At 44.2% G+C, this 14,019-nt stretch overlaps 1 protein-coding gene across 3 annotated transcripts in view; it reads right to left on the bottom strand.

Moving 5' to 3' along the window:
- The window catches only part of NTRK2 (neurotrophic receptor tyrosine kinase 2), a 328,951-nt gene that overhangs the window by 144,591 nt on the left and 170,341 nt on the right, over positions 1 to 14,019 (bottom strand). For 2 of the 3 annotated variants that reach the window (XM_030293721.1, XM_030293723.1), the window contains exons 12-13: positions 6,040 to 6,087; positions 339 to 527 (exon numbers count right to left, since the gene is read on the bottom strand). In XM_030293721.1, coding sequence (XP_030149581.1) covers positions 339 to 527; positions 6,040 to 6,087 — 237 coding nt within the window. The remainder of the gene's footprint in view (positions 1 to 338; positions 528 to 6,039; positions 6,088 to 14,019) is intronic. The other variant, XM_030293722.1, reaches the window with a different exon arrangement.

Here is a 14,019-nt window from a genome sequence, read left to right as displayed (position 1 = left end):
GTCTACTGATACCTCTGGTTTCTGTCTCTATCTTTTTCAAGACAAGCATGCCTTGATTCCAACTTCATGGTGACAAATGGTTTTGGGAAATGGATCCCAAGAGAAGTCGATATCTGCCCACAGTCCCAAGCCCTGCAGGACACATGCCCTGAGAATTCCATAAGCAGCAAACTAAAGGATCTATTCCATCAGCCCAAAGCCCCACCAATCCTCAGCCATTTCACTGCCCCCTCCCTTCAGTCATCCTTGTCAGGCACTCTGATAAACACGCTGATTGATATAGCTATGCAGCAAACAGGCCAATAAGTATAAAAGTAAGTATAAACAGCTGTACTTACATGTGTCTGGCTTGAGCTGACTGTTGGTGATGCCAAAGTACTGGGGATTTTCAATGACAGGAATCTTGGTCATTCCAATAATGACGGCATCGGGGCCGCCCTCTGAAGATGATGGGGTGTTACTCCCATTGGAGATGTGGTGGAGTGGGCTGGCAGAGTCATCATCATTGCTGATAACTGAAGCTGGGCCTGGAGTTGGAAAAAAGACAACAACATATTCTCCTGTAATGCTTTGAATGCTCTTGTTGAGCTATAATTCACACATACATGAAGTTCACCCGTGGAAAGCATACAATTAAGTGGTTTTCAGTATATTCAGAGAGTTGTGCAGCCATCACTTCAATGTAATTTGAGAACGTTTTCAGTCATTCCCCACGTCCCCCACTCCCAGCCCCAGGCATCCATGAATTTGCATTTATTTTCTGTCTCCGTGGACTTATTCTGGACATTTCATATAAATGCAATCATTTAATATGAGATCTTTTGAAACAGACGGCTTTCATTTAGCACGCTTTTAAGCTTCACTCATGTTGTAGCATGTGTCATTACTTTAGTCCTTTCTATTGCCAAATAATATTCCATTGTATGGATATGCTTCATTTTGTTGATCCATTCATCCCTTTGATGGACATTTGGGGCATTTCCACAGGTTGACATTCGGGGTATTTCCACATTACAAATAAATAATGCTGCTATGAACATCTGTGTACAAGTTTTTGTGTAGACATACGTTGTCATTTCTCCTGGGTAGAATTGCCGGGGCATATGCTATCTCTATGTTTAACACTTTGAGGAAATGCCCAACTGTTTTCCAAAGTGGCTGCACCATTTTCTATTCCCACCACCGATGGGCAAAGTTTCCACTGTCTTGACTTCCTTCTCCGGTAAGTTAATATGCAGTTTTGCTCTCTGTTCTCTGAACATCTTTAGAACAAACACTCTCTCATTGAAACTCCCAGCATGAATGCAGGATTCCTGTGTCACCATATCCTGAAAGATGCACTAGCAGTTTAAAGATCTGAGTGCCTTCCTCCACTCTTTGGACAAGTCACTTGCCTTTTTTGTACCTCTACATCCACTTACATCTGTAAAATGTGCCAAAGAATATCTGCTTGTTATTTTATGAGACTAGTGATAGCAAAGTGTATTAGAAACTTAAATGGGCTTCATGAGTATGAATTACTACTAGGTATTATTAATAAACTTCCAACCGGTGGACTAAAGTTACATTGGATGGTCCTATTACTATGTTTCTCTTTCTGCACACACCTTGTTAGCATTTTGCCTACAAAATACTTTCATAACAATAATGGATCAATCCCAAGGCAAAGTTGCCCACTTTGCCTTTAACCCTAATATTATGTGTAGATTACTCTATGGATGTCTTTATACTAAAGCCACAGCCATGACGTATTTCACACAAGACTTAAACTTTCTGGTCCCAAGTCTAAGAACGTATATGCCCATAAATATGGTCTACTGTGTCTTGTTTAAACAATTTATCTACTGACCACTAAACCCATGTGTCTGCAAACAAAACTAGATGCACAGAGTTAAAGGTCTATATGAAAGCTTCAAGACAATTAAGTTCTCGCTGGTTCACGATACACATTCTGCACGTGAGAAGTCAACACCCACTCCCAGACATATATTACACGTGTTTCTGCAGGGCACTGCGTGGCTGGAGGGTCCCACTGAAGCGGACCACTGGCCACAGCCACTGGCATAAGCCAAGAGAAACACAGGAAGGAACGGTAAGGAGGAAAGATGAAAGCATCAGTCAAGCAACTGCGTACCAGGGGAAGAAAAGCCTCAATTGCTACTTGCTGAGCGAGCACGGGATTGTGCGGTCATCCAACCACCCAGGACACATGCTTCCACACCTCCACCCTTCTCTGTCTTTTCCCTCTCAATTAATTAACTATTTCAGTGAGAAGCACGGCAATTCTAAAGACGAAAGTAACTGTGTCACACATTTTCGAATCCCCTATGAAAGATAATGGTAATCCGTCCCCCGACCTCCAAGATTCATTTTCCCCCTCAGACGGGGATTATCACAGTTTGTAGTGATAACAATTGGACATTCCGCAGCTAGCTGAATCTTAAACAAACTATGCAGGAGGCAGCCAACTGCTATTATAGGTAATTTTTTAAAGCATCCTCTCAAGGGGATGTGCATTTAAGTTGCCTTTAATGATACACTCTGGCTTAATTCTGCAAACAAGTCCTCACACAGCCAATTTAGAATCTTCAGATTACTCAAAGCAAAAGCAAGCTCACTGGTTGTGCTCATCTTGAGTCTAGCACACCGGTATTAGTAAAGGGCAGAAACTCTGCCAAGAATAGCTATAAAGACAAGTTCTTTCCAATATCCTTAACCATCCCCGTTTTATGATTGGCTTCCTGACAGGCCTAGATCACCCAGAGCTTAAACCCAGAGATGGAAAAACATAAATGTGTTATGTTAAGCGTTCTCTGCATCTTGCCAGTAAAACCTCCCCACCACTGGCCCCCTTGCCGTGTTCCTGTTGCAGGAACCAAAAGCATGCTACTGCCTGAACTCCCCGAGGTGGGTGCAGTCAAGGTCGTACATTTCTCAACATTTACCCCCAGAAATGCAGGAGCTGTCATGTTCAGACCTTCCACATGTTGTCAGAAGGCCAGCGATATTTGCTTCTGGAGCGCCTGCAATGATTAAAACACACTGATCCCAGTTGCTTTCTTCTGTGACTCTCCCCTGGGCCGGGCCAGGCCATCAACATTCCTGTAGCATTCAATCATCTTGGAGGAAGCTGATACCTAGAAGACAATGCTGAGACTCTTCCAGGAATTCGGGCTCTGGATCATCTGCCATGTACATAGTGGAACCCTGACTTAAAGAATTACAGCAAGATACTTGCTCTTTGCTTTTCTTCCTCCACCAGAGGAGACCCTTTCTTTGCCTTGGTTTCTCTGAGTAGAACCCCCGACTCTGCAGTAACAGAGCCCCAGGGAATGGGCTCTCTGTTTGGAGGGGGGAATGTTAAGCATAAAAGTGGTATAAAGCATCAGAGGTCATTTTTCAAAAGCCTTTCTGCTTTGCCAGAAGGCTGCTGTTGACAAATCTCGGCAACACATAAACCTCAACAATTTATCAAGTGAAATATTAATTCAAGTGCTGTTTCCTTCATCATCGATGTTCTAAATCCTGGAAGATTGATATGGCTGGCAAGGTTGCAGCGATCCAGCCCATTTTTCTATGAACATTTTGATCTAACGGAGCACAGCAAAGTTGGGAAGGGGAAAAAGCTCTCAGCAGGGACAATGAATGTCTATATAATTTGACAGCAGGCTGTCTGTGCCTATCACGGGATGTGTCATTGTGTGTCTGTGCAGGAGCTTGAGGAGACACCACAAAAAGACAGACAGAAGAAGAGTCAGGGGCACATCACAGCGTGTTATAAGGAATTCACATGAGGGTTTGAAAAAAAGTCTTATAATATTAATAAGAAGTTTCAAATTGTGGGATATGTGCAACCTGCCAGGTTGTTGGGGGGGGGGCATAGTTCTAATTACTGAGCTGACAAATATGGGCTATGCCTGGAAACATTTTTTAGCCCATTTTTATTTTACTATGTCGCAGGTGCAAAGAGAGATTTTTTCTGTCAACGGAGCTGCTTGGTAAGGCATACCGCATGTCTGACTCACAGATATTTCCAAGCCTTAGACTTGTGTTCCTGTGATAAGAATGGCTGAAGGTCACCTGGGAAAGGAGTTTCCTTCTCTCAAGACCGACAATGTCTTCGAGGCGAGGGGAGAGGCCATTGTTCTTGGGCAGCTGTATTAATCATGTCTTTTACTGTCTGTATTCTGATGCTTCATCACTGGGGCCTCACTGACCCTGAAGGAACTGCCCCTCCCAGGATAGCCAGTCCCTAGCGATGGTAAAGAACTTTTCTGAGAGCATACTTTCCATCTCCAGTCCAACCAGTCCATAGCCTGCACCACCTTATCAGGCTGTCATACTCCGGGCCACTATCTGCCTGCCCTGTCACCCCAGAGCCAGGCACCAGCCAAGTGGGGACAGCCTGTCTGCCCCAGAGTCTGCTAAGGTCACTCAAACCAGCCGATCCTAAACCTGCTTACCCTGCCTCACCAGTTCCTTCCTATGGTAACCGCCATAAAGGCTCTTGCCCCCATGTTCTGCCCTCTGACCGACCCCAGAGTTTCCCTTGGGGTCCCCCCACCATGGTGTGGCTGCCCTCTCCTCTCAGGAACGGCGAGTAACAGACTATCTTTTCAATGGCTGTCCTCCTCTGGCCTCTTGGCCTCACCAGACCCGAATAATAATAAAACCTACATTTTAAAGCTGCAGCATCTCTGATGGACTGTGGCTCAAAGAACAATTCTGAAGGAAAATTCTCTCTGCTGTGGCCTAAAAGGGTGAAGCCCTGTTTTTGAAGTTTTCTAAGAACAAGCACCTCTCAGCAGGGCAAACTGGCCTGGAAAATGCTTACATGGTTACAGTGATCTTCTGTTTAGTGGAGAAAAGACCCCCATCTCACAGCGCTATGGTATGAAACCTTATCACCCTCTGCCTCCTCCCCGCCAACACATACACAGAACACAAAGCCTAAACACAGAGCACCTTTAAGATCACCCAGCAGGGCAGTCTCTGGTATCCTGGCAAAGTGACTGAGATTAGCTGAATCTGAAATGTGCCCCTCGGGGAGTCACCAGCAAATCCTGAGATGTCTGAGTTTAATGTTCCAATTTTGCCACGTCCCTGTCTTAGCTTTGCTGATTACGAGCTTTGACCTTGGAATTCATGGGGCTACCTAAGGGTCAGGGTTACTAATATCAGGCTCATAAAAAGAAAGGAAACAGAGTTCCTTGCATGGAACGGATGACTCAGAACCAGAACGCTCCATGACACTGGTACATTTCCCCTAATTCACAGTTTTACCTATAGCCAGCCTGGCTACCAGAATATATACCAATACACAGACGCCCAAGATGGCCAGATGTAAGACAGTCTGTCTTTTTGTGCTTTCTAGTGAATTCCTGTTCATAGTCGCTGTACCCATAGAAAGTACTGAACAAATTGGAGGTCCCGGGAGATCACACCTGATTTCAATCCCAGTGATGAGATACATTATGTGCACTCATTTGGTAAGCTACAAACTCTGCTTTTCAATTGTCAGCACACAGTCTGAATGCAAGGAATAGAATGCAATCAAGTACAAATCAGAGCGTCTGGACGTTAGAGTCTTGTTTTGAAAGAGAAATGGTCATAAATGAACAGCTGATTTACCAATTCAGAAGTGTACTACATCTTGGCCAATGGAGGAAGTTAAGATCCCAGCTTGTCCAGACGTGACTTTTAGCCAACTTTCCTGTACCTGGAGTTTTGGTGCTGTTGCATTTTCTTTCCTGAACCTTCTTAAAAGCCCAGCAACTACCTCGACCTGGTACAACAGTTGGCATTCTTCCTGGGATGAAAACAAGTCGACTTCAAAAATATAAAACCATTTGCTGAACTCAGTGAGTGAAAGCCATGCCTTTTCTGGAAAAATCCTAGGCCTCTCTCTTCAGCAAATCAGAAACAAGGAACACAGAAAATTAATCATGGGGCCAACAAGTGGGAAGAAGGGCCAAGCAATTTCATCCGAATCAAGCAACATAAACTCGTTACTTATCCAAAGAAGGAGTAACTACTTACCAACACCTTGTCTTGATTTTACTTTCCCAAATCCAAACCATGAGAAATCTGAAAACCACAACAAAACATAAAATAAACTTCGAAAGAGAAGCGTAAACCAGGGGTATTCAGCACTGTCCTTAGTGAAATAACAGACTTCCTCAAAAAGCTCCTGTGAAGAACAAAGCTTCCTCTCAAACACCTGGAAACAGATGCTTGAATTTTGGTGTAAAGATTTATGTCTCATCCTGAGAACATGGGCATTTGAACCAGGTAAGAGACAGTAGCCTGTCTTTGAGAAAAATGGCCCAAATCGAGAGTTAATGGCTCTGAGCGGTTTTCTTGATTTCTCACTCTCTTCTTCCTAAGTATCAAATCATCTAACTAAGCTCTAGGGATGAAAATACACAACGCGTTTGACAAATGCACCATGGTTCTCGACTGCAGCAATGTGGGAAAATAACAAGACAAAACAGATCTTTTGTGGAGCTGAGGCAGGCAGTGACAAAAGGAACACGTAGTCCCGTGGGAGAACTGATACTTGGGCTGGAGGGGGATTCAAGGAGAAATAAAAGGGGGGGATCTTAATTCTACACGGATTCTGTCACTGACTTGCTGTGTGACAGTGGGGAGTTCACAGCAGCTCTGTGCCTCTTGTCACACAAAGCTCCATGAAGCACATGTAAGTAAAGATCTGACAAATGTTTGGAGGTCCTCCAGGGAATAAAGCCACAGTGAAATGCCTATTTGTTTCCTGGGCCTGACTGTGCCCCTCTATGTAATTTCCGCGGGGTTCAAAGTGAACTCTACACAGTGGGGGGATCCCTGGATAAGAGGCGGATAAAGGGTATGGGGCCCAAATAAGTAACTGTGCTTCTCAGATCTTCAGATCTACAGTGGTTTTTGTAGGCAGTGAAGATGTAAAGCTGCGTAGAAGAGCCAATTTAAGTGAAACAATGTATATGAAAACTCTTGGCACGATAAAAAATGCCTTACACAGTTGTCATCATGATTACTCTTTTTTCTAGTTAACCTTCCTCCCTTGGTAGCCTACAACGTGGGCTCCCCAACCTCGAAGGCGATTTTTTACTTCTGATTGATATTCCTCTGAATGCTTTCTTCCAGGTTTTAGAAGACAGGATGAAGGTCTGGCCTCTATCCAATGCCAAATAAAGATCCCTTTGCACAGAAGACAGTGAGCCTCATTCACTGGGTCCTCAGTCTAGTGAGGCAGCGCTGTGTCTGTGGCTTTCTTAGTTACCACTAATCCCTTTGAAAACAGAGGGTATTTCCTACTGGTCAATTTTTGGTTTCCTCCATTTGTTTGATTTACATAGTTTTAATTAAACAGTAGATCAAACTTTTTAAGACTGCCTCTTTCACTTGAGCATTTTTTTTTCGAAATCGTTTCCATCTTATGGAGAACCCGCAGAAGGACAATGCCATAGCAGCCCCTCACTGATTTACACATTACAGATTATCGTCAATTGTAATAATAAATACGACTGTAAGGAACACCTGTCCACATCTCAGGTGCATCCGTCCCCATTTTCAAAAATCATTCCTTCCAGATAAATCCTGAAATGGAATTAGTGAGTCCAAAGAGATGAGTAATGTTAAGGTGCCCAACACACGAATTCAGCTGCTTTTCCACCATACCTGGTCTACTTTTATTAATAGTGTGTGAGAAGGCAGGAGTGTATTTTCACAGTTCACCCAATGGGAAATCAAAGCGTGAACCATTTTCTACCTCCATCCTGCCATTGACATGTCTCCGCCTAACTGAACAGAGATGGCGTGTCTCCACCTAACTCTCACCTTTGCCACATGAGAACACAGATATGAAGAGGATTTGAGCCCCTCTAACTTATTCAGATATTGTAATTCACCAGGTGTGTCCTCCTCGCAGGACATTTCTCCCTTAGTCCTCCGCCAGACCCTATAACATATGACCCTCTGTTCATTGATAAGGAATTAAGACTCAGAGGCTGATAAACCTAGCAAAGGTCACACCAAGTAGTAACTGAGCAGACTCACCCTTCCGATGCCAAATCTGTTTTTTTTTTTTTTCATTCTTTCATAGTTGTCTTTCCAATCTTCCAAAATGCTTAGCCATAATTAGCCATAGTGGACAACATTACAATCGAGATTCAATTTTATATAGAGGAAAGCATTGTTATGGAGCCATTCGTTTTTGCTCATTTGTTCAACAAGAGTGAGCCTGGGTCAGACCTCTGAACATGAGAGACTCCGCTTGGAGACTAAAACTTCATCTTGTTTTTTTGAAACAGGAGCTACCTTGAACCACTGAACCAAGCAAAGGCATGTGACTGAACCCAGAGCTGCTGAATCCACATTCTGGATAAAAACTGGACGCTATGCAAAAGATGTTTTCCTAGTAATTGACATAGTATACTCAAAAAACCAATGACGTAAAATGTAATTACATTTTCCAAACATGATTTTTGGAAAACCAGCTTGTGCATGTTTCCTAATACTTCTGCAATTTGCTAATAAAGACCACTGGCTTTCACTCCTCAATGCTCCCCACATTGCAATTCTAAGACCCCTCCCCAAATGCTTTTGTTTTATTTTAGATCTTCCTTTTTTTTTTTTTTTTCTTGATCAACACAGGTACAATAGAGGATTCAAAGATAAATGAGCTTCCCTCATTTGGGTCTGCCCTCAGGGAGCTGACAATTGAGGATTAGCTATTGGAGAAGTATATCCAGGATGCATGGGGACTCACAGGAGGAACATATATCCCAGTCTAAGGGAGATGGTCAAGGGAGAGTTCTCTGGCTTCTGGGTAACAGATCGGAATAAGACAAGAATGGTGTGGGGTGGGGGCGGGGGGGGTGCTGGGTGGCTTGGTTGGTTAAGCATCTGACTCTTGATTTTGGCTCAGGTCATGATCTCCCAGTTCATGAGATCAAGCCCTGCATCGGGGTTCTCTCTCTCTGCCCCTCCCTTGCTCAGTGTGCTCTCTCTCACTCTCTTTCACTCTCAAAATAAATAAATACACATGTTTTTTAAAATAAGAATTAGTCGGGGTGCCTGGGTGCCTCCATTGGTTAAGTGTCCAACTTTGGCTTAGGTCGTGATCTCATGGTTCCTGGGTTTGAGCCCCGCGTCAGACTCTGTGCTAGCAGCTCAGAGCCTGAAGCCTGCTTCAGATTCTGTGTCTCCCTCTCTCTGCCCCTTCCCCACTCTGCCTCTCTCCCCATCTCTCTCTGTCTCTCTCAGAAATAAATAAACATAAAAATAAAAATAAAATAAAATACAACAAAACAAAACAAAACAACAACAAAAAAGGAATTAGTCAAGAATGGGGAAAAGCAGAGAGAGGCACTGTCACTATCCACTCACAGCTAGGGTGGGGGGCTCTGTATGTGTCGGGGGGTGATGCACCAGGAAAGGGTAGGAAACTGAGAAACAGAAGCAAGGGTCAGGCCAAGAGTTTGGGTTTTACAATGAAAATTGCTGGTAGGCTCTAAACAAAACAAAATAAAACAAAACACCCTTGGGCCAAGCAGTAATATGATCAAGCTGAATTTTTGAAAAATCACTTTGGCTGCAGGATGGAAACAGGATTGTGAGAGGGAAAGATGAGGGCAGGAGACCCGTTAAGGAGGCTTCTAGAGACATCAAGGCATGAGAGAGTTGTGGCCTGAATCGGGCACAGTGGAGGGGCACGGGGACAGGAGACGGCTGTCAGGCCTGTTTAGGGGAGTGAGTAGGACTTGCCACGTTGGGGGGACTATGGGGAGTGAAGAAGGAAGGTTTTGGTTTTGGATAATAGGACATATGGTGCTGCTGCCCGGAGTGTCTGTGAGGAACTCAGAGCTCAGCTGAGTGGCTAACCTTAGAGCATGGGCGTGGGGCACAAATCCTAGGTCAGGGGTCTCTGTGGAGAAGATAAGAGGGAAGTATCCAGTGTCTGGACCACAGGTCTAGAGCTCAGGCACAGGTCTAAGGCCCAAGTTCCAGAGCCCACAGTCTAACTGGGAATGCACGCTAGATGCCGTACTTAGGACACATTTCTTATTTGGCCAAATGAGACACCCTCGTCTGCAGGTACCAATGAAAGGGCCTCCGCCAACTGCAGCTACCTTTTGACAAACTTAATCCGAAGTTGCTAAAGTAGGTCTAAGCTCTAGCACAGAGACACAATTATTTCGTAAGAGAGGACAATCTTCTTGGCCATTCCCCAGATTTCTTGGAAAATTCGAGACCTGAGATAGCAAGGTCACATCGGTCCTCTCTTCCTCCTCAAAAGCTGTCCCTTGTTCAATGGGTCTTTCTTGATGGATTTAAGCAGTAGTCTTAAGACCTTAATATGAGATCTCACCAGGAAAATTCTCTCACAAGGCAAAAAGAAACAATTTCTCAATTTCCTGTGATGTTTCACCCATTGGGAGTAGAGTCCTGCCAGGCATTCTTTTATTTTCTGTTTAATAAGGACACTTTATTTGCTGCAAAATAAAGGACTCCTTCAAAAGCAAATGTAGTTGCAGTGAGTTCAAAGGAGCTTGTCTTTCTGCAATCTGACTAACAAAGACTCTAAATTATGAAATCAACCAATTAAATCCTTCTCATATTGAAGAAAGTTTAATCTTCCCTGACCAGAGAAGGAGAATATAGGAAAAAGAATGCATTAACACATTAATAACTCTAAGAGGAGATCCAAAATAAATGGTAATAAAGATTGCTTTTCAAATGTCTCTCAAAGGAAAACAGCTAAAATTTAGGGGGCTGAAAAGGAATATTTATGATACAGGCGAGAGAATCAGGGGAAGAAATGAGAAACAGGCAAGGTGGAAGAAACCTAATCTTCCCCGTGGGTGCTGAATCACACAAACTCTAAATGCAATTGTGAGAAGCATTCTGATCTCCAAAGAACACAGTTTTTGGATTTTTTTTTTTTCTCTAAGTTTCAGAAAAATTGTTTCAGTCTGTTAGGAGAAAAATCAGCTCTCCTCCCTTTTAATTTGGGAGGAATTAAAATTTGTTGTGTTCTCGAAGGTAATCTCTTTATATTTTAAAGCAAGACTCACCATCCTCCACCCCCAAGAACATTGTGATGGGAGCAAATGGGAAAATATGATTCACTGACAGGATGTACTTTACCTCCGGCTTCCTATGGCCACACCCACTCCCTAAAGGGCACCGGATAGAGGAGCCTCCGGGCTGCCTTTCTCTTATAGGGAAAGTGAGGACAAGACAGCGTTGAGCTCAGAGTAGAAACTCAGTAAGTGCTTGACCGAGTGGCTGATTGCCTATTACCTCAAAGACCAGGAGGACTGATCATCAGAGTGGAGGGGAAATGAACGCAAAGAATCACTTTGTTGACAATACAGCCATCTCCCTTTCCAACTGACACATAACCAGAGTGAGTAAGAGTTTATTTCAGATGAATTCCAGCTCTTCAGGGCACAGAAAAGTGTAGTCTGAGGCCAAGTTTCTACTTTAATTTAATCTTAATCTTTCAGTTAAGGACACAACCTTTATATAAGTACCATCTGCACAGGCGAGGAAGAGGCTTTGCTTTTAGTAAACTGGTTCTGGAAATCATGGAAAGGGTCCTTCTGACCAACCCTCATTGGCTTCATCCCTTACCTTCCCTCAAATCTCTGAAGTGACTCATTATGCTGTTCTTTAGAAAAAGTAACATTGAACACCTCCAGTGTGACAAATACCAAAGAAACCACATGAATGCGTATTATGGCTGCAAGTGCTGTGTGCCTTCTGAAAACTATATTTCCCTCTTCTTTCTGGGCCCACAGCTAGACTACCCTTTCTAGCCCTCCTTGAGGTTGGCTGTGGTCATACCATTAAATTGCAGCCAACGGAAGGTGACCAGAGTGATGGTACCACTTCCAGGCCAGCTTGTCAAGACGTCTCCTATGTGTCGCTCCATGCTCTTTCCCCCTCTATGTGTCCAGAGTGGAAACAACCTTCACAGCAAACTTGAAAGTTATGACATGAAGATGACACGATGCTAATTCTCCCAGTATTATTTTACAAGTATAGGCTGTGAAGAAACCAAATTATTCTCCCTGAAAGCCAATGAAGTCATTTATCCTCTGTCATCCATACGCAAGAAATAAACTCTTGTGTTTGAACAATTACCCACTTGGGGACTCATTTACTATGGTAGGGAGCCTTTGCCAACTACTACTTGTAGACAAATAATATCTATATCTATATCTATATCTATATCTATATCTATATCTATATCATCTATCTAGATACATAGATAGATACATAGATAGATACATAGATAGATAGATACATAGATAGATAGATATCTGAGGTGTTATTAACTGACTCCATGACTTCCCAATCATACAAATCACGCAAATTCTAAATTGTGTATCCCTGCGCACTTGCATCTTTCCGGAGCAAAAACTCCACAGATGTCACTAGATTTTCAAAGGGTTCTTCACCACAAAATACGGAGAAACACGAAAATACATTTAAACGGTGTTAGAGACAAAGATGTGAATGCACAGTAGTCTGCCTTTAAGCTCTATTTAATTATGCTCCCTGCCAACAGTTGAAGCCGGGTGCTGAGAACCGTCCACCATCTCTCAGCTGAACCTCCAACTGGTGTCCTGCTCCACCCTCGGCACCCTCCCCCCAATCTCTTCTCCATGGAGCTGCCAGAGAAATCATTTTCTTTTTCATTAATTTATTTTTGAGGGAGAGAGAGAGAAAGAGAGAGAGAGAGCACATGGAAGGGGCAGAGAGAAAGGAAGAGAGAAAGAATCCCAAGCAGGCTCCACACCATCAGCACAGGGCCCAATGTGGGGGCTCGAACTCACGAACTGTGAGATCACGACCTGAGCTGAAGTCAGACGATTAACCGACTGAGCCACCAGGTGCCCCCAGAGTAATCATTTTCAAGTAGGAATCAGATGACTGCACACCCTTCCCCTACTTAACCTGTTCTAGCGGCTTCTTGTTGCGTTTAGCATAAACTTCTGTTCCTCGTTGTGGAGTCCTGTGTGATGTAGCCTCAGCCGTCTCCTGCGAAGCCACCATCCTGGCCTCTTTCCTGTCCCTGCTCACTTTGCACATCTTCTTGCCTCCTCCTAGAATCTTCTGGGCTCTCTAATCCCTGCTCCAGGCTTCAGGTCAGCCAGCACATCCTCGGCAGGGCCCCAACCTCACCGCTTTAGCCAATGTCTCTCCACTACCATCTCATCCTTCTCGGCACACACCAATAAATGGCCCTACTTCCTTGATTTATTGTTTATTGTCTGTATCCTTTCCTAGAACTTGAGCTCCCAGAAGTCAGTGGCTGTCTTAGACAAGGCTTCCTCCGAAGCAGACTCTGACCCAAGGACTCAGGAGCAGGCAGGGAAAGAAGCTGGCAGTGGATGTCCTTGTCCAATGGGACACACTGTGTACAACTAGAGTTCAAATCCCTGGGGGTCTCGGGAGGCGGTAGTGAATGCACCTTGGAGTCATCCCACCCAGAAGGTGAGGAAGCAGAGTCGTTCCCTCTCCGCTGTCACTTGCCACTGGCCAAGGGCTTCTGGCTAGGATAAAGCACCGAGACAGAGTCATGGGCGCCTGCAACAGGACTCTGTGGGCAAGCACAGACAGTGGACACTGAGCAGGTATGGGTGTGACATCAACGGCATTTGCAACAGGGATCTTGCCTACGTAGTACCTCCAGTACCCCGCACAGACCCTCAAGAAATGCTTGCCGGGGCCGCCTGGGTGGCTCCGTTGGTTAAACGTCTGACTCTTGGTTTCGACTCAGGTCATGATCTCACAGTTCGTGAGTTCGAGCCTCCCTTCGGGCTCTGTGCTGACAGCAGAGCCTCCTTGGGATTCTCTCTCTCCCCTCTCCCTCTGTCCCTGCTTGTGCTCTCTCTCAAAGTAAATAAACTTATAACAAAGAAATACTTGTCTAATAAATGAAAACAACTTTCTTAAAAAAAGCACAGTAAGTTCAGCAAGTCTAATGAAAATGCCAATATGCAAATG

This window comes from Lynx canadensis, chromosome D4, assembly GCF_007474595.2.
Source record: "Lynx canadensis isolate LIC74 chromosome D4, mLynCan4.pri.v2, whole genome shotgun sequence".
NCBI classification, from domain to species: domain Eukaryota; kingdom Metazoa; phylum Chordata; class Mammalia; order Carnivora; family Felidae; genus Lynx; species Lynx canadensis.
The sequence above is the reverse complement of the archived record's forward strand: the minus strand, read 5'-3'. Positions and strand labels throughout refer to the sequence as shown.